A 19,144-nucleotide genomic window follows, 5' to 3' on the forward strand; every position below is an offset into this window, starting at 1 on the left:
TTGCCTTCGACCTCACTAGAACTTTACTTCAGTTCTTGAATCCCCAAGGACTTGGTGCATCGCTTCACTCTGCCTAAGACACTGCATCTTCCATCCCGTCTCCCACCTCCTCCTTTCTTAGCTTACTCTAACTTAACGTTAGGTCTAAAGGTTGTTGTGTTTTTTCGGCGGCTGGCAGATACAGGGATTGGACCCTGGCCCTTGGTGTTAGAGCACCACGCTCTCACCAGCTGAGCTAACCAGCCAGCCCTTAGGTCTAGAGTTAATTGCCACGTCTTTGGAGAGACCTTTGGATCACGTAGGACTCTCTCCTGCATTTATGTTTCCTGGATAGTCCTTACTACGCTTCTAATTATTTGTCAGTGTTTAGCTTCTGCATAAAAACTGAAGGCAGGGACTTGGTCCTATTTTACTTCTCGCCCCAGTACTCAGCACATAGTAGGTCACGGTGTTGCCTAAAGGACTAGTTATCCTCAAGACACTCTCCCTGTGCTATGTGCTCAGGTGGGGGTTGTTGAGAGGGGGATTCTCACCCAAGCTGGAGGCTTAGGGAAGGTTTCAGGGAGATAGTAATGCTTGAGGTGTTTTGACAGGAGAGGTTAACGGGGTGGGGGAGCATTACCACTAAAGGAAACAACATTTAGGAGGCAAAGAGCTGAAACCACACAAGTGGAAGACCTTGAATGCCAGCTAAGGGGTTAGGCTTTACAGAGAGGGCATGGGGAGATATGGCAGGGTTGTTTTGTTTTGTTTTGTTTTTTTGGCGGTTGGCCGGTACTGGGATCCGAACCCTTGACCTCGGTGTTTATCAGCGCTGTGAGCCACCGGCCAGCCTTTTTTTTTTTTTCCGGCTGGCCAGTACAGAATTGAACCCTGGACCTTGGTGTCATTGGCGCCATGCTCTATTCAACTGAGCCGACCGGCCAGCCTTTACGGCAGGGTTTTTAATGGGGGAGTGACATGGCCGGATGTAATTTTACAAAGTCCGCTGCAGGTTGGTTTGGAGGCCAAACTGGTATGGAAGGGAGCCAGGGAAACCAGTAGGGAGGATCTTCCAAAAGCGCCAAAAGGGCTCCATTCCAGCCAATGGGTGCGTGTGCACCTGGGGGCAGAAGCCGTCAAGAACCCCAGCCCCATAAGCCCGGCCCGTGGCTGACTCGGGAGACTGTGGTGCTGATAACACCAAAGCCACGGGTTCGGATCCCATACAGGGATGGCTGGTTCGCTCATTGGCTGAGCGTGGTGCTGACAACACCAAGCCAAGGGTTAAGATCCCCTTACCAGTCATCTTTAAAAAACAAAAACAAAAACAAAAACAAAAACAAAAAAACCATAGCCCCGAACGCAAAGTTCTGGGGTCTCGAATGTGTACGCAACTGGGCAAGGTGGGAGTATCGGCAGGAACCGCACTCACCAACTTTCACTGGTTTCTAGGGAAGCCCGGCGATGGTTAAGATCTCGCGAGAACAACTATCCAGGGACTATTCCAGCGCGAGGGGTTGCTGGGACGCTGGAACACGCGAGCTTGCAAAGTAATCCTGTATTTCATTGCTTGGATGGTGAACCGCCCTGGTCTTTTTTGTCCCTGGCCAGTCAGTCCAGTTCCTCTTCCCCCTTCCTCCCTGTTGAGGCTTTCTTAGGAAGAAGCTAGGAATTGGAGTCCTGCTCCGGGGGACGCACGGGTCAGCAGGAAATGCGGTTGCCTGTTCTTGGGGATGAAGAGACATCCCTCTTTACCCTCCCTTTGGGCTGTGCAGCTCCATGGCTTGTTTCACCATATATAAAAGAGCCGGAGGCTGGCGGGTTAGCTCAGTTGGCTAGAGCGCAGCCTTATAACTCCAAGGTCATGGGTTCGGATCCCCCTACCGGCCAGCCGCCATTAAAAAAAAAAAGAGAGCCTCTAGGAGGCAGGTTTTCCCAGAGCCTTTGCGGTCGATGCATCAGCGATGGGTCTCCTGTACCAGACGGGTCGGCAACGTCTCGCCGTGTAGCCGTCGCCATAGCAACAGCGCCCACTGAGCACCCCTCTTCTGCATCGCCTGCCCTCCCTCCGCGGTGTCGCGCATTTTTCCTTTTAAGGGTCGCCCCTCTGGCGTAGGTGGTGCCTGTGGGCAGCCAAACCTTAGGCCTGGGGCATCAGTTGATGGACCTGGTGGCCCTTTTAAAACCGGATGTCGGAGCTAGAAATACACATGGCTTGAGGACTTTGCCTGTGGCGACTCCTCTACTCCTTTTTCAACCCTTGCCACGGGTGCATGCACACGCGCATGCGCGCACACAGAGTCCACGCCTCAGACAAAAAGCAGTTTATTGGTAAGGAGACACATGGAAATGTGGCTGTCGGGCCTTAACGGTTCCCTGGCCTCTCAGGCCTCTCCTCGCTCCAGTCCTGCCTTCTCTCCCAGCCATCTGTTCTCTGCTGATGTCCACCAGGGCCTGGGCTTGGCTTCCCGACTGGATGCCACGAGTGCTCCTTCTGCTGCCTCTGGTCTATTCTGCCAGTGTCCAGGTGTCGGGGTGGATCGGGGTCCCTTAAGGGCACATAGGTCTGGGCTCTGTCCAAGAGTGCCCCTCCTGGCTAAGACCCCATCAGGTGGTCTGAGGTTAGGGGTACGTACTGCCTATCACACAGCAACTTTCCCCATGAGGATGATCAGTATGCCGCTGCCTCGTTCTATCACTTTAAATTCCAACAGTCCCATTTCTGCACCTCCTAAAGTCAAACAAACCCTGGTCCAGGGTGTTACTCTCTCAGGGAAAGGTTGGGAAGGGTCAATTCTTCACAGATAAAAGGCAGCAGGAATTTAGGGTTCTTTAATAGTCCTCAGGCTAAGACCAGTTTATCCATTCAACAAGTATTTATTAAGTGCCTACTGTGTACTAAGCAGTGTTCTAGAAGCTGGGAGTACAGCCCATACTGGCAAAGTCCTGACTAAGCCTAGCCAGGACAGTTTCCTGAGCTTCAAGGTTATTGTCTCAAATCTCTATTTCTATCTATTCACTCCTTTCTCCCGTTTCTTACCCTTTTTCTCCCTCCCACCACCTCCAAGCCCTTTCTTCTGTGCTTAAGTAGCAGAAACCCTCCCTTTGGCCTCCAACCTCCCTGGACCCTATCATTCCAGTCCTGCTGGTGGTTCCTCCTTGAGGGGCCTTGCCCGACCATCCCCTATCCCAAAGGGCCTCAGGACCAGATGCCCACGCTGGTGCTTGATACGGGCAGAACTGTCACCAAAACCCTTGCCACACTCTGCACACTTGTATGGCTTCTCCCCAGTGTGTGTGCGCCTATGTTTGACTAGATCTGAGCTCCGAGGGAATTCCTTCCCACAGAAGCCACACACATGGGGCTGGCTGGATCCAGATGGCTGGGCCCGCACTCGGGGTCGAGGGGCTGTGGGTGCTGGGCCAGGTGGGTTATGTGGCCGCAGGAGAGTGGATGGTGGTGCTGGCCGGGCCCGTTCCCCACGGTGGGTGCGGAGGTGCTTGACTCGAGCTGAGCTGTCAGCAAAACCCTTGCCACATTCGGGACAGAGGTAGGGTTTCTCCCCGGTGTGCACACGATGGTGTTTCACCAGGTCAGAGCTTCGGCGGAAGCCCTTGCCACACTCAGGGCACTTGTGGGGCTTGTCACCCGCCAGTGGTGGGGGTGGTTCCCCAGCCTGTGGGCCCCCAGGCTCTGGTTCCAAGCCAGGCAGGCCAAAAGGCCCATCACCTGAGTGTGAAGGGCTTCGAGGCGTCAGCGGTGGGCTGGTGCCAAGAGGTGGTGGGGGTGGGCTGGGGATCAGAGGGGGCAGAGGGTAGCCTGGGAAGCTGAAGTCCTGGGGCTCCATGTGAGTGAGGCGGTGGCGAAGAAGGGTGGAGCTGAGGCTGAAGGTGCGGTCGCATTCTGGGCAGGCGTGAGGCCTCTCGCCACTGTGCGTGCGGAGGTGTTTGACCCGGGCAGAGCTATCAGCGAAGCCCTTGCCACACTCAGGGCACAGGTAGGGCTTCTCTCCTGTGTGCACCCGCAGGTGCTTTACCAGGTCTGAGCCCCGGGCAAACTCCTTTCCACACACGTCGCAGCCAAAAGGCTTGGGCCCCAGATGACTGCGCTGGTGGCTCAGCAGGCTGCAGCTGAGCACAAACCTTTTGCCACAATCAGTGCAGATATATGGCTTGTCCTGGGCCTTGGGTCCCTGTGAGGCTGCAGTTGCTGCTCGTGATGGCTGCCGTCGGGGCACCACTGGCCGGGGGAGCTGCTCCCCGCGGTGTGTCCGCTGGTGCTTTATGCGGGCAGAACTGTCGCCAAAGCCCTTGCCACAGATGCCACACTTGTAGGGCTTCTCACCCGTGTGTGTCCGTTGGTGTTTCACCAGGTCAGAACTCTGTCGGAAGCTCTTGCCACATTCGCCGCAAATAGTGGGGCGCTCACCAGCAGGGATCCGGGGACGAGGAATCTTTGGGGGCCCCTGGGCTGCTGGCCGGGCTCTGTAGGGCTTCTCACCACTATGAGTTCGCTGGTGTTTAATACGGGCAGAGCTATCCCCAAAGCCCTTGCCACAGACCCCGCACTTGTAGGGTTTCTCCCCTGTGTGGGTCCGCTGGTGTTTCACCAGATCTGACATCTGTCGGAAGCTCTTGCCACACTCACCACACACAGCAGCCCGATCGCTACTAGCCTGGCCCCAGCGTGGTTCTCCCAGGAGCTGGGGGCCTCTGTCCCGAGGCTGAGGCTTGCCTAGCCCTTCTCTCTGGACCCATAAGTCATCCCAGGTCTGAATGCCTTCGGGTTTGAGAGAGGCATTTCCTACTTCATGACCTGGGGCCAAATCTTCCCCTTCTTTGAACCCCAAGTCATCTTCCTGTGGGGTATGTTCAAACTCATCAGGTTGAGAAATCTCCACATTCTCACTCCCTAGACCTGGGGAAAGAAAAGGGAGTTGTAGACCGTGTCCTTTAGCTCAGTCCCTATTTTTGATAGCAACCTCCCAAGGAAGAATTCCTTGTCAATTTGTGATCAAAAGGATCTCTCGCTCGGGGTGGCCTGTGGCTCACTCGGGAGAGTGCGGTGCTGATAACACCAAGGCCACGGGTTCGGATCCCATATAGGGATGGCTGGTTTGCTCACTGGGTGAGCGTGGTGCTGACAACACCAAGTCAAGTGTTAAGATCCCCTTACTGGTCATCTTTAAAAAAAAAAAAAAAGGATCTCTCTCTTTCCTCTGAACTTCTGGAGCACTTATTGTCTGTGCCTCTCAATAATAATAAAAACTTGCTTTTACTATGCCCTTAACATATGCCAATCACTGAACTAAGCATTATTGAATTCTTGTAAACAATCCTATGAGATAATACTATGACTATCCCCATTTTACAGAAATGGAGACTCGGAGAATTTAAGTCGCTTGCTCAAGATTATAAAGGTTAGAATGTAGCAAAGCCAGGTTTTTAACTCAGGTCTGTCTGACATCCAAACCTGTGTTAACCACACTATGTTGTCCTTATTTGTATTTTGTTTGTTTTTGTTGTTGTCTCTATTTGGAAAGCCTGGTATTTGCTATTTCTGTTGTATCTTGTTATATTAGCCCATTCCGTAATCATCCTGTGTGTACCTGAAAGACCCAGACACATATCCTTCTCTTAAGATGCTTAGGGGTGGTAGGAAATAAAAGAAATGAGATAAAGTATCAATAATTATAATTTGGGGTTCACAATAACTGTGTTATCACAACAGAGATAGGAGATGAGGAGTTAAGGACTGGCATTCACTGCAGAGGAAAGAGAAAATCATGGAAAGGAATGGGGGATAAAGCTAGAAAAGGATGGTGGGACTAACCCAAGCATGTAAGGTTTGGGTCGAACACTGGGCTAAGGCTTTGAATTAGTAGACAGAGGGAAGCTAGGGAAGATTTCTGAGAAGAGAGACAGGATCAGATCTGGACTTAGATCAACCTGGCAGCAGAGCGCATCGCTGGAGAAAAAAAGGCGGAGGGGAGGCTATTGCAACTGCCGGGATAAGCTAGAACGAGGCCTGAAGTAGGGCAGAGGCAGTAGGGATGGCGAACACTGTGGGAGCCGAGGAGCGAGTCCTTGAGAAGATGCCCTTCCCGGCCTGGCGCACAGTAGGTGCTCAGAAACGCCGGCTCCCTCCCTCAGTTTCCGCTCCCCTCCCTCCCTGAAGACACACACTGTCCGGTTCTTCTGGGTCTCGGCCAGGCAGAGCCCAGCACCGGAGTCCCCAACCAGCCATTACCTGTCCAGGGCGGCGTGCGGCCGCGGCCCTCACCTGTGCGGGCACCTCTCAGCGGCTCCCTCTCCTCCGAGCCATGGAGATCTGGGCCCCAGGGCTCCACGGCGCGCTCCATCGTCGGCACGCCGCCCTGAGCAAGGGGACAGACACATAATCCTGCGGTCACACAGCCATGTGCGGCCCGCGGCGCCCTGCCGCTGCCCTCTGCCGGCCGGCGCGGGCACCGGGCAGCGTTGGGTCCCGGGCGCGGGGCGCGGGTCCCGGTGCCCCCTGCCCGCACCGCCGGCCGCCCCTGCACCTGCTGCTCCTCCCGGCACGCAGCCGCCCGCTCACCTCGCCGGCCGCCTCGGGCTCCGCCACCCCAGCGCCCTCCGTAGCTCCTCGGCGGGTGCAGGTGCCGAGCCGCCGGCGGCTCCGGGATGCGGGCTCCGAGCCAAACCCAGAGGGGGCTCGGACCCAGGCGTCCCGGGGGCGGCTGCCGGGGGCGGGGACGGGAAGCGGAAGCGCCGGGCCGCACGGAGGCGCTCTAGGAACTGGGAGGAGCTGGGCGCCTGTGGGAGTCTCCCGCGTCGGCCGAAGCTCAGTGGCCGGCGGCGGCTGCGTGCCGCCGAGAGGGCTACTCTAAGCCGAGGACGGCGGCCCGAACTCGGTGGTATTAACCGTGTGCCTCCTGGTCTGCAGCTGAGCGATTAGGGCCGACGACTCTTCCTAATTGTGGCTACCTGCAGCCACCCGCGCCGACCTCCGGGGCTGGCTGACAGCGCCAGCCACCCCGGCCAGGGAAAGACAAAGATCCAAAGACGGACCCAAGGAAAGGGGTGGGGGAGAGACCAAGGCAGACAAAGGGCGGTGGAGACCCCAGACGGGGCGGGGCGGGGCGCCGAGACACGGAAAACAAAGCGGGGCTGGCCCGAGAGGCCGAGGCCGGGGAGGCGTGGGGGTTGGGCGGGGGGAGATCAAGGCAGGATCAGAGGCTAGAGGTGGATGCCAGGTAAATGCTGCAGGGAGAGGCAGGCAGATGGAACCAGATCTGGGCCCCGGAACAGAGACCTTGAGCCAGAGACTCGTAGACAAATCCTAACATAAGAGCCCTGAGTCAGAGAGGACGCAAAGGTGGAGAGAGATGGAGGCACAGCGGCGGATCAAAAATACAGGAGCGAAAGATTGGCGGTTAGAGACAAAGAGATGTAGAAAGAGATAAGAAGTAGATATAATAAAGCCGTTGAAGCAGAGTCAGAGGAGCAATAAAAAAAAAAAAAAAAAAAAAAAAAAAGACAGGGAGCTGGAGAGAAACAAGCCCAGAAGCAGAGAACAAAAGACACCAGTCAGTGAAACGGGCAAGAGACAAAGAGACAGAGACACAAAGAGGCTGCCAGAAAGACTAGGGACAGGTCGACAGCCCTACAAAGGCCAAGCCCATGGAGACGCTAAAGAATTAAGCCCTTTTCCCCATCCTGGTGATGCCTTGGCTGGGGCTGTGTTTCAGGGGACTAGGCCCCAGGAGCAGGATCCCCAGTATCTGTACTCTGGGAAGGCTTGCCCAGAGTGCCTGGGGGTGTCTTCATTCAGCCCCTCTGCCCATGATGGAGAGGGGTACCTGTGATGTGCATTAGTGATTCACATTTATGAGCACCTTAGTGCTAAGCCAAGAGTGTGGGATAAAGAAATGAAACGTGCACGATTTATCCTTGAGGTGCTACTAGTTTAAAGGGGCAGGCACACAAATCATTACAAATAGAGAACTGTGAGGGCGTGAAAGAGTTACAGGGACCGATTCAAGATAGTGTAGGAGGGCTGGCCAGTTAGCTCAGTTGGTTAGAGTGTGGTGCTGATAACATCAAACTCCAGGGTTCGATCCCTGTACCGGCCAGCCGCCTAAATAAATAAATAAATAATTTGTTGGAGTTAATAAGCACATCACCATTAGTTTATATCAACCCCACGCTTAATACATCGACCAGTCAGGAGCCTTTTCTGCAGGGCAATTTGTTAATATGCACAAGTGACTTAAATGTATGACTTCCTTTGACTCAATAATTACCCTTACAGAAATTAAGCCCGAGGAAACGGTTGGACAAGACAGGTGTACAATGAAAACACCACAAACCTGTTCATCTCAGCTCAGCATTGTTTATCATGGAGGAGAATGGGAAAATAAATGAATAAGAATAATAAAGAATGGGAATCAACCTAAATACTAAGCATCTATAAAAATGATTATGTAGATGTGCACTTATCATAGATGGGACTTGCCAGTTAGCTCAGTTGGTTAGAGCACAGCCTTGTAACACCAAGGTTAAGGGTTCGGATCCCCACACCAGCCAGCTGCCAGGAAAAAAACCCCAACAAACAAAAAAAGAAGGATGTACAGAACATATGAAGTGACAAAAGTGGGTTTCCAAAGTTATAATGTGACCTTATTTTTACAAGTAGATATGTATACATACGTCTAGGCATAGGAGCACATCTAGAAAGGGAAACACCAAAATGGGGTTATATCAGGGTGGTATTAAATTTATATTTTTTCCCTTTGGTGGCCAGCACACACAGGGAACTGAACTCTTGACCTTGGTATTGCAAGGCAGTGTTCTAACCAACTGAACTAACCAGCCAGTCCACACTTTTCTAATTCATTTGCATTGTCTAATTTTCCTATGAGAACATATGTTAGTTGTATAATGAATAAATGAATATATTTGATGTTTTCTTAAAGGCTGTTAAATAACTCAGGGAAGAGCTGATCAGAGTCTGAACCCAGGGGAGGGCAATGGGGTGAGAGGTGTGGAGAAAAGAGGACTAATTTTTCTGAAGCATAGGCAGAACTTGGAAACCAATTGGACATACTGGGAGGAGTTCAAGTTTTAGCTGAGACCACAGGCTGCTCAGCCTGAGATGTGGAGGAGGAAGGGCTGCAGTGGAAGGGAAGGGGTATAATCCTCTCTTTCCTTTGCTTCTTTCTCTTTTGGGGGGTGGGGGACCCCTTTCCTTATTTCTAAGTACTCTCTTTCTCCCCCTGCACTTTGAGCACAAATGCTGTGTGTCATAATTACTGTGGCTGTCTTTCTCCCCAGAGGGCCTCGACCCTGACTGGATTCACCCTGTCTAGATCCTCAGCAACTAGTCCAGAAGAGCAGTCACTAGATTTGGGCTGGCAGCACCGCCACACTCCTCAGCTCACGTGATGGTAATAACTAGCATTTTGTGTGAGTTCATCTCATATGTCAGGTGCTGTACTAAGAGCTTGGTGTGTATTAACCCACATAATCTAAATCATGACCCTATGAGGTAGAACTATTAATGGTGTCATTTAACAGATGAAGAAACTGAGTCACAGAGAAGTTAAAGATGCCCGAGGTCCACAGTAAGGTCACACAGCTCTTAATAACTATATAGGGCTGGCCAGTTAGCTTAGTTGGTTAGACCAAGGTGTTATAACACCAAGGTCATGAGTTTGGATCCCCATACCAGCCAGTCACACACAAAAAATAAAAAATACAAATGCTTCTATGTTTCCACAATCATATGTACCTTGCAAAATCTCTGGAGTTCAGTATGGCAGGAGCTTCCAATCCCATTTTATAGATGAAGGAAAGAAAGGCCCAGAGCGGTGACCTTTCTAAGGTAACATGAGGGAACAGTACTAGAAATGAGGTCGAAGTAAGGATAAGATGTACACATGGCAATATGGATAGATCTTAAAAAATAGATCGAAACCAAAAAGTTAACAGAATGATACATGTATATACACATGCATATACATGACCATTTGTATAAACATATACTGTTTATGTACATTAAAATGTACCTTCTGTATAGTACACATTTTTCAAAATGTATACAAACAGGGCCGAGCCTGTGGCGCACTCGGGAGAGTGTGGCGCTGGGAGAGCAGCAACGCTCCCGCCAAGGGTTCGGATCCTATATGGGAATGGCCAGTGCACTCACTGGCTGAGTGCCGGTCACGAAAAAGACAAAAAAAAAAAAATGTATACAAACAGAAAAAGTACACATTAAACACATGACAGAAGTTGCCTTATGGGGGGGAGGTGTGGGGTGGAGTTGGTCAGTTGGGGCTGCTATAACAGAATGCCACAGACTGGGCGGCTTAAACAACAGACATTTATTATCATAGTTCAGGAGACTGGAAGTCCAAGGTCAAGGTGCCAGCAGCATTGGTGTCTGGTGAAGCCCCTCTCCTTAGGTTACAGATGTCCTTTCTTCTGTGCATACACAGAGAGAGAGAGAGATGGTGTCTCCTCCTCTTCTTATAAGGACACTAGTCCTGTTGGATTAGGGCCCCACCCTTATGACCTGGTTTAACCTTAATTACCTCCTTAAAGTCTCTATCTCCAAATACAGTCACATTGGGGGTTAGGGCTTCAACATATGAATTTGGGGGTGGAGGGAGAGACACAATTCAGTTCATAACAGGGGCTAAAAGGGAAATAATAAATAAAACCAAAAGGAGTAGAGAAAGAAAATGGGGTTGAAGAGGTAGGTGTAGGCAGGATCCAGATCCAGTAGGACCTTGTAGGCCATGGTAAGGAGATTAGCTTTATAGGCTCAGAGAGGTTAATTTACATGCCCGAGGTCATTCAGCTCATAAATGCTAAGGCTAGGGTTTGTATATTTAACTGATTGATTCCATAGCCCTTGTCATCCAAAACCACTCTGGGTCCTGATAACAAGGCTGAAATGTGTGTATTTCATGTTACCATGAGGTAATTGGAGTTCTGAGAGGTCAGATGACTTGCCCAAGGTCACAGAGCAAGGCCGTGGTAGAGGTGGGGTTTAGGGAGTTCTTTTGGACTCCAAATCAAGGCTTTTTAAAAACATGTTCTGCATCCTCCGAGCATTTGTCCCAACTCACTTCATTTACTCTCTTTTGTGCATTCACGTATCTGCTTTATTATTTATTGGCACCCTCTTTGCACAGGCCTGTACAAGACACTGGGGATGTAGAAATTAGAAGGATATGATCCCCGCCCACAGAGAGCTCAGGAGCAGAAGAGACAGCCAGGAAAGCAAATGGAGGCTTTGGGCGGCCTCTGAAGGGTGCTGGGGAGTCTAAAGGAGGGAGAATGACTCTGCCCAGGGTAGTTGAGGAAGATTTCACAGAGGAGGCAGAGCCCTTTGAATCAAACCCTTGATGGGTAAAGAGAGTTCACCTAGTGCAGAGAAAGGAAAAGCTCAACGTGAAAAAGAGCCAAGGGTGTTTGGATGAGTGAGAGAGGGGGTGATAAGACCAGCTGGAGGAGGCTTTGGCTGCCAGGCCGGAACTCAGACTTGATTCTGAAGTCACTGGGGAGCCCCTAAGGGTTTTGAGCAGGGGAGTTCCGTGGCCAGGATTCTGAAGGAAGGTTTCTCTGGAAGTGGTGTCCAAAGACCTGGAGTCCTTTTAAGAATCCATTGAATCCGATGCATGGAAAATTGATGGCCCCTCCCACCCTCAATCACATTATGGCTTTTGGTCCACTTAGACCCTAGGAACTTTTTTTAACCATCTGTCATAGTCTTTGTCTCACCTGCTAAAGAGAGCAGTCTGCTTCTGTCTTCTCAGCCCATACCCCAACTCTCACCATGGTGAAGGGGCTACAAAGGGGCTTGGAATAAAGGTGTGTGGAGAATGGAGGGGTTGAAGCTGTCTATAGGGGGGATAGGCAAAGGGATCCAGGAGGTGAGAACCCCAGGTATTCTTGGTCTTGGCCTTCCCCACCTCTCTGGGCCTGTGCCAGTTCAAGCATCTCAGCTTCCTACACTGCCCGCCCCTTGTTTGCCGCACTCAACTTCCTGCCCTACCAGAGGAAGTGGGGAGCGATAGCAGGTGCAGGAACAGCTAGCAGAGCCATGGTGAGTCCTTACGCCCAGGAACCCAGGCGTCTCAACCCCCAGCCCCCTACCCTTAGGGTCCCCAGACCCAGCTCGACCCACAGTAGGCTGATTTTTTCCTAGCCCCTGAGCTCAGGTGATACTGGGGGCCCCGTGTGCCACTCCCAACAGCCTCACATTGTGCACCCTCAACAGGACAAGGAGTACGTGGGTTTTGCCGCCCTCCCCAACCAGCTGCACCGCAAGTCTGTCAAGAAGGGGTTTGACTTCACACTCATGGTGGCAGGTCTGGGGGATTGGGAGTGGGAACTGGGGAGGGTAGTGTCCTCAAGAGACCCTGGCTGTCCCCCCACCTGACCAGGTGGGACTGTCCTGTCCACAGGGGAGTCAGGCCTGGGGAAATCCACCCTCATCAACAGCCTGTTCCTCACCAATCTCTATGAGGATCGGCAGGTGCCAGAGGCCAGTGGTAAGACCCTCCCCACCCTCTCCAGGCAGTGCCCTCTGCCCCCTTCCCGTATCCCCCAGGTTGCACAATTTTCCTCTCCATCCGGGGACTTAGGCAGCTCACTGCTTTTCTCTGAGATGGTTTCTTCCACTGAAAAATGGGTGGGGGCAACTGTGATACTGAGAAAGGAAACGAGTCCTGCCTCAGACCCCTCCCCAGCTCCCTGACCTCTCCCTGTCCCCATAGCTCGCTTGACACAAACGCTGACCATTGAGCGCCGGGGCGTAGAGATTGAGGAGGGGGGCATTAAGGTGAAGCTGACCCTGGTGGACACACCTGGCTTTGGGGACTCAGTGGACTGCTCGGACTGGTGAGGAGGAGGGGCAGGGACAAGGGCTAAGCCTCTCAAAGTAGCTACTCTGTGGACACCAAGGGGTCAGTTACAGAGGTGGTCTGTCCTGGCTCCCTGACTCCAAAGGTGGTGCCCACTGCTGGGGGCCCTGTGCATCCTGATGTCTCACCTACACCCCTGCCTGTTTCCCATGATGTCTCTGGTTGTAGCCAAAGAAACTACTTCCTGCTCCCACAGTCCTGGCTAGGCTTGTCCCCTGTGGCCTCTGATCTGTGACTGCAGGTCCTCCCCTTACACCCCAGCTGGCTGCCGGTGGTGCACTTCATCGAGGAGCAATTCGAGCAGTATCTGCGGGATGAGAGTGGCCTGAACCGGAAGAACATCCAGGATACCCGAGTCCACTGCTGCCTCTACTTCATCTCACCCTTCGGCCGGGGGTCTGGGGGGGCACCCTGGGGGCTGGGGCATTTGGGAAGAGCTGGGGGTCTCTGTGCCCCAGGGCTGGGCCCTGACCAATCCCTGGGCACAGGCTCCGGCCCCTAGATGTGGCCTTCCTCCGAGCGGTGCACGAGAAAGTCAACATCATCCCAGTGATTGGCAAAGCAGATGCCCTGACGCCTAAGGAAACACAGGCCCTCAAGCAGAAGGTGAGGGTGGTGACTTTTGGCCCCAAGTGAAGCCAAAAGTCATGACTAAACCTGATCTCAGCTTTGACTTCTTTGATCTTGGGGTGGCCTTTCTGCAGTGTGATGTGTCAGGCAAGCCTGTGGGAGAAAGTTTCTAAGGAAGGTGGGCAGTAGACTGCCAGAAGTAGCCATGCCTCTGCAGGCTCGGAGGAGGCATATGCAGCCCCTGGGCTAGATGCTTGGCTAAGGCCTGTCTGAGGGCAGGGGCATAGACAGGATGACCTCCACCATTCTTCTGGCCCCAGGATGCTGATCACCCCCCACCCTGCTGTCCTCAGAGCCTCTCCCCACTGTTTCTTTTTTTTTTTTTTTTTAAAAGATGACCGGTAAGGGGATCTTAACCCTTGACTTGGTGTTGTGAGCACCACGCTCAGCCAGTGAGCGAACCGGCCATCCGTATATGGGATCCGAACCCGGGGCCTTGGTGTTCTCAGCACCACACTCTCCCGAGTGAGCCACAGGCCGGCCCTCCCCAGTTTCTGATCTGTCTCTCTCTGCTGGTCTCCTCATGTCTGCCCCATCTTAGAATCTTGTCTCAGTGTCTCACCATCTATGTCTGTGAGACTGTTTTTGGTCATCCTGTATGTCCATCTCTTACCATCTTGTCTTTTGTGCCGCTCTGCATCTCACTGTTTCTGGCCATGCCATGCTTGTGTGGCTCATGGCCTCTGTGTCATGGACACTGTCTCCACATCTGTCTCCTCTGAGATCCGGGACCAGCTGAAGGAGGAGGAGATCAACATCTACCAGTTCCCTGAATGTGACTCTGATGAGGATGAAGATTTCAAGAGGCAGGATGCAGAGATGAAGGTGCCAGAGGCAAAGGAGGAAGGGGAGGAGGGGAGGTGGATGTGGAGGTTGAAGCTGAGAAAGAGGTTTCTGCTCACAAGGGGCCAACGTGACCCCTGCCCCCGCCCTCTAGGGAAGCATCCCTTTCGCAGTCGTCGGTTCAAGTGAGGTGGTGAGGGATGGCGGGACCCGACCCGTGAGGGGACGCTGCTACTCCTGGGGTACCGTGGAGGGTGAGTACGGCCAGGCATGCGTCCTGAGGCCAGCAGTGAGCCTAGGCCGTCTCCGAGCCAACGCACCCAACGTGTGAATTTGGGGTAGGCTCTGGTCCCGGGAGTCCTAGGAACCAAACGAGGGGTACTTGGGCTGCCGTGGCAGCGGGACTGTCAGCCGACCCGACCCTGGGGTGGGATTAAACCTTAAGCTCCCTGATGCTCGCTGCTCCGCCCCCCAGTGGAAAACCCACATCACTGCGATTTCCTGAACCTGCGACGGATGCTGGTGCAGACACACCTGCAGGACCTGAAAGAAGTGACGCACGATCTGCTCTACGAGGGCTACCGGGCCCGCTGCCTACAGAGCCTGGCCCGGCCAGGGGCTCGCGATCGAGCCAGCCGCAGGTGAGAGCAGGAACCGACTACTTGGTGCTTCCAGAACCCCGTTCCCCACCATGACCTCGTCTCCCAGGCCCGTCCTCATCACCCATGACCCCGCCTCCACCGCCTAGACCTCTCCCTCAGACTTTGTGCACCCATTTTACCTCCGACCCTAACCTCACGGACGTGGCTCCTCTTCCTACACCCCAACCTCACTCCAGGCCCTGCCTCCGGGCTCTGCCCCACACCTCGGGCCCCGCTCCTGATTCCTGTCTCCTTCCAATACCCCCAGTAAGCTTTCCCGCCAGAGCGCCACAGAGATCCCACTGCCCATGCTGCCTCTGGCCGAGACGGAGAAGCTGATCCGCGAGAAAGACGAAGAGGTGAGCGTGCACCTCGCTTCCCCCCGCAACCAAGGCCCCAGGTCCTCTTCGAGGTCCTTGTCTGGCCTCGCCCGGTCCCACCGCCTGCAATCTTTCCCCGCACAGCTGCGTCGCATGCAAGAGATGCTGGAGAAGATGCAGGCCCAGATGCAGCAGAGCCAGGCTCAGGGCGAGCAATCGGACGCTCTCTGATGCCCCCGCCCCGCCCCGCCCCGGCCTTACCTCGGCTCCGCCTTCATTCAGTCACTGTCCAATCCCCGGGCTCAGACCGCCCAGCGCCTGATGCTGGAGCCCCAGCCGGTTGGCCGCAGCCGCACTGGCTCCGGGCAGGTTCTCCGACAGAGCGCTTCTGCCCAGTCCAGGTGTTTGCAGCCTCGCCCTCGGCCCCGCCCCGACTCTCGGCCCCGCCCTTCAGCGTCCCTCTTCCTCTTCCCGCATCGCCCCTCTTCACCCAAGCTCTGTCCTCAATAAAAACCGAGCTTCCCTGAGGCCACGCGAGTCTTCTTCCACGCGGGCCACACCATCCATTCATCCGTTGGGCACTCCCCTCGGGCCGGCAGAGTTTCCGCCCAGCCTCCCACACAAACCACGGAAGGCGCCGCCGATAAGAAACAAAGACCAGCTGAATTTTATTGGGAGTCTGGGTAGGGGTCAGACTGGCTGTAAGCGTTGGCTAGCAGAGGCCCACGAGGGTCCCCTACTCCTGGTCCTTGGCGTCTCCATGCGTAATGACGTAGCAGATGTTCTTGTAGTCTACGTTGCCGCCCACGTCGGGGGGGAAGGCCGCCCACATGTTCTTGATCTAGCGGGAGACGCAGGGGCATCTCCTACCGCTCCTTGAGCTCCTCCTCCCCAGTCCCTTCGCTACTCCCGGCCCCTCTACGACTCACCTCCTCCTGGGAGAAGCGGTCACACTGCGTGGTAAGCAGCTCCTCCAGGCTGAAGCAGGTGACACACGGAGAGTTGACACTGGGTTCGTGATTCCTTTACACTCCCTCCCACCTCATCCCCGTCGCCACCCCAGTCTTCCCTGAAAACCCGGGTCACCCTAGATACCTCATTGGCCTCCTAAACACTCTGGTCTCCCCGCTTTTTTTTTGCTGAGAAGATGTAGCCCATTTCCACAGTCCTACTTTCTCTGACAGAGCCTAACCCTTGGTAGGAACTTACGGAGGATTTCTGTGTGGGAGCAGCTGAAAGGGGCTACTTACAACTTCTTCTTGATGGTGCCCTTCCCCTCGGGGTCCAGGACCTTGAAGGCTCCAGTGATCACATCCTCAGGGTCAGCACCTGGCGGGTCAGAGGGCACGTGAAGCTGAAGGGTCTGTCTCTGAAGGGTCTGGGAAGAGGCAGCTGTAAGCTTAGATCCGGGACGCTTCACTCACCCTTGAGCTTCTCCCCGAACATGGTCAGGAAGACAGTGAAGTTGATGGGACCGCTGGCCTCCTTCATCATGGCATCGAGCTCCTCATTCTTCACATTGAGGCGGCCTGGAGGGGGATTTGGGGTCAGGTCTGTGCTTCCTATAAATTCAGATCATCCCACCCATTTCTAAGCTGGATAGACTGAGGCCCAAGGTAGAGCTGACAGGGCTGGAATCTAAGGCCACTGAATTCCCCGGACTCTGCAGCCCTGCATATTTATGAGTGGGTGGGGGGGCTCACCCATGGCTGCGAAAGTGTCCCGAAGGTCCTCTTTGTCGATAATGCCATCACGGTTCTGGTCGATTACGGTGAAGGCCTGTGGAGGACAGGGGTGGAGTGGGGGTAGGTCCCCCATGGCCAAGCTTCAGCATCCCTACCCCCAGCCAGATCAGATTCTGGCCCCCAGCCAGCTGTTCTCTTCCACCCCAAGCAGGGCGGGGAGGAAGGAATTCTAAACTCTCCCTCCCCCTAAACAGGTGCACATTCCAGAGAGCAGGGTGTGAGAGGCAGCAGGGGGTGCCTTTGGTCAGTCTTCAGTCTCCCCCATCCCCTCACCTCCTTGAACTCCTGGATCTGAGTCTGGTCGAACATGGAGAAGACATTGGAGCTTCCGCCCTCTGCTGCCCTTCTCTTGGCCCTCTTGGGTGCCTGGTGGGGGTGGGTGGGTGGGTTACTGTTATGCAAAGGGGTCCATGGGCCAGTCCCTACACCTCTCTGGGGGCAGTGATTAGATTCAGGATTTTTTGAGTCCTTTCTTTTTTTTTTTTTTTTTTTTTAAAAATGACCAGTAAGGGGATCTTAACCCTTGACTTGGTGTTGTCAGCACCACGCTCAGCCAGTGAGCAAACCGGCCATCCCTATATGGGATCAGAACCTGGGGCCTTGGTGTTATCAGCACTGCACTCTCCCGAGTGAGCCACGGGCCGGCCCTTGAGTCCCTTCTAAAGCAACTCTTCTGTCCTGGACCTCCCCTTCTTTGGGACATCTTTGCTGAGAGGGCTTGCTTTGAGGGGCTTGCTTTGGTTGCATCCCCCAAATTCCCATCTGTAGCTCCCCAGTCCCCATCCCTCCATCCCACCCAACAGGTAGAAGCTTCCTTCTCTTCTCAGTACCCCGAGCCTGCCTCCTCTGAGCCCCAGACTTGCTGTTTGATCCTGATCCATTCATTTACCCTGTCTGAACCTCTACTTTCTCATTTATAAAACAGGAATGAGAATCCTTGTCTGGAGTGTCCCAGAGGACTTTAGGAAGTGGAGTACAGGAAGGGGTGGAGCAGGCTTTGAGAGGGATTAGACCTCTGTGAGTGGAGTATCTGGGCTGATTATGCTTGGTTGGGTCCTTTAGGCCTTCTCAGTCTGTCTGTTCCCATTAGTGATATCAAGAAAGTGAGGAGTCATCTTTTTTTTTTTTTAAAGATGACCGGTAAGGGGATTTTAACCCTTGACTTGGTGTTGTCAGCACCATGCTCTCCAAAGTGAGCAAACCGGCCATCCCTGTATAGGGATCCGAACCCGTGGCCTTGGTGTTATCAGCACCACACTCTCCCAAGTGAGCATGGGCCGGCCCTTGAAGAGTCATCTTTTTACCTTTTGTTGGACTGGGAACCAGCTGCTTTCTTTCAAAGGGCGAGGCTGCTCTGAGGTCTAAGGGATCTGGGGCAGGGGCTGGGGGATTCTCACTCACCATGTCTTCAGTCTCCTGGGGCAAGGCACTGGCTCTGGCTGGAAAGAAGCAGAGAGTCAGCCTAGAGCAGTCCCACTGGGGTTATATAGTCCTGCCCCAGGGAGCCCTTAACATACCAAGGTAACCTTAGCCCTGAGGGTGCCCACCCCAGATACCAAAATAGCCCAGCTTACAGCTTCTCCTTTCTTGGAGGGTCACAGCAGCTGAAGCCCAGAGAGGGAGGGAGGAGGGAGTGTATCTTGGGATGCATGTCTCACTAGGACCTGGGCAGGAAGGGATGTACTTTCTCCCAAAAGGGGGCTAGAATCTGCCAGAGTTCAGAAGGGGCCCAAGGCAAGGCACAGTTCTTTTTTTTTTTTTTTTTTTTTTTAAAAGATGACCGGTAAGGGGATCTTAACCCTTGACTTGGTGTTGTGAGCACCACGCTCAGACAGTGAGCGAACCGGCCATCCGTATATGGGATCCGAACCCGGGGCCTTGGTGTTATCAGCACCGCACTCTCCCGAGTGAGCCACGGGCCGGCCCAAGGCACAGTTCTAGGAGAGAGATGAACCAGGCTCCTGTAGCCCTGAGTGGGGTGGGCCCAGATTTAACCCCAGTAAACATTTATTGAGCACCTACAGTCTGCCAAGGACTGGGTTGGGCTTTGTGGGTGCACTTTGGTGAACACAATCTGCCAACCCTTGCACTGTGGAGTTCATAGTCAAGTGTGTGTATGTGTGAGG

General features: G+C 53.8%; 3 protein-coding genes across 3 annotated transcripts; 1 reads left to right on the forward strand and 2 right to left on the reverse strand.

Annotated features, from left to right (window-relative positions):
* Positions 1 to 2,311: 2,311 nt before the first annotated feature.
* ZNF48 (zinc finger protein 48) lies at positions 2,312 to 6,691 on the reverse strand. The gene is made up of 3 exons (XM_063100502.1): positions 6,563 to 6,691; positions 6,266 to 6,359; positions 2,312 to 4,900 (listed from the first exon to the last, which is right to left on the reverse strand). Exons 2-3 carry the CDS (start codon positions 6,342 to 6,344, stop codon positions 3,114 to 3,116), a joined length of 1,866 nt encoding a protein of 621 aa, XP_062956572.1. The 5' UTR covers positions 6,345 to 6,359; positions 6,563 to 6,691; the 3' UTR covers positions 2,312 to 3,113.
* A 4,254-nt stretch (positions 6,692 to 10,945) lies between these two features.
* On the forward strand, positions 10,946 to 15,504 carry SEPTIN1 (septin 1). The gene is made up of 12 exons (XM_063101108.1): positions 10,946 to 10,950; positions 11,965 to 12,079; positions 12,254 to 12,344; positions 12,441 to 12,527; positions 12,753 to 12,876; positions 13,161 to 13,295; positions 13,388 to 13,505; positions 14,253 to 14,354; positions 14,467 to 14,566; positions 14,788 to 14,953; positions 15,222 to 15,312; positions 15,418 to 15,504. Exons 1-12 carry the CDS (start codon positions 10,946 to 10,948, stop codon positions 15,502 to 15,504), a joined length of 1,221 nt encoding a protein of 406 aa, XP_062957178.1.
* A 413-nt stretch (positions 15,505 to 15,917) lies between these two features.
* MYL11 (myosin light chain 11) lies at positions 15,918 to 18,489 on the reverse strand. Its single transcript, XM_063099958.1, has 7 exons — positions 18,420 to 18,489; positions 17,292 to 17,384; positions 16,977 to 17,052; positions 16,698 to 16,802; positions 16,524 to 16,602; positions 16,203 to 16,251; positions 15,918 to 16,114 (listed from the first exon to the last, which is right to left on the reverse strand). The coding sequence occupies exons 1-7, from the start codon at positions 18,420 to 18,422 to the stop codon at positions 16,010 to 16,012; spliced, it is 510 nt and encodes a 169-aa protein (XP_062956028.1). The 5' UTR covers positions 18,423 to 18,489; the 3' UTR covers positions 15,918 to 16,009.
* Between the last annotated feature and the right edge of the window lie 655 nt (positions 18,490 to 19,144).

Source organism: Cynocephalus volans, chromosome 6 (assembly GCF_027409185.1).
Source record: "Cynocephalus volans isolate mCynVol1 chromosome 6, mCynVol1.pri, whole genome shotgun sequence".
Taxonomy (NCBI): Eukaryota; Metazoa; Chordata; class Mammalia; order Dermoptera; family Cynocephalidae; genus Cynocephalus; species Cynocephalus volans.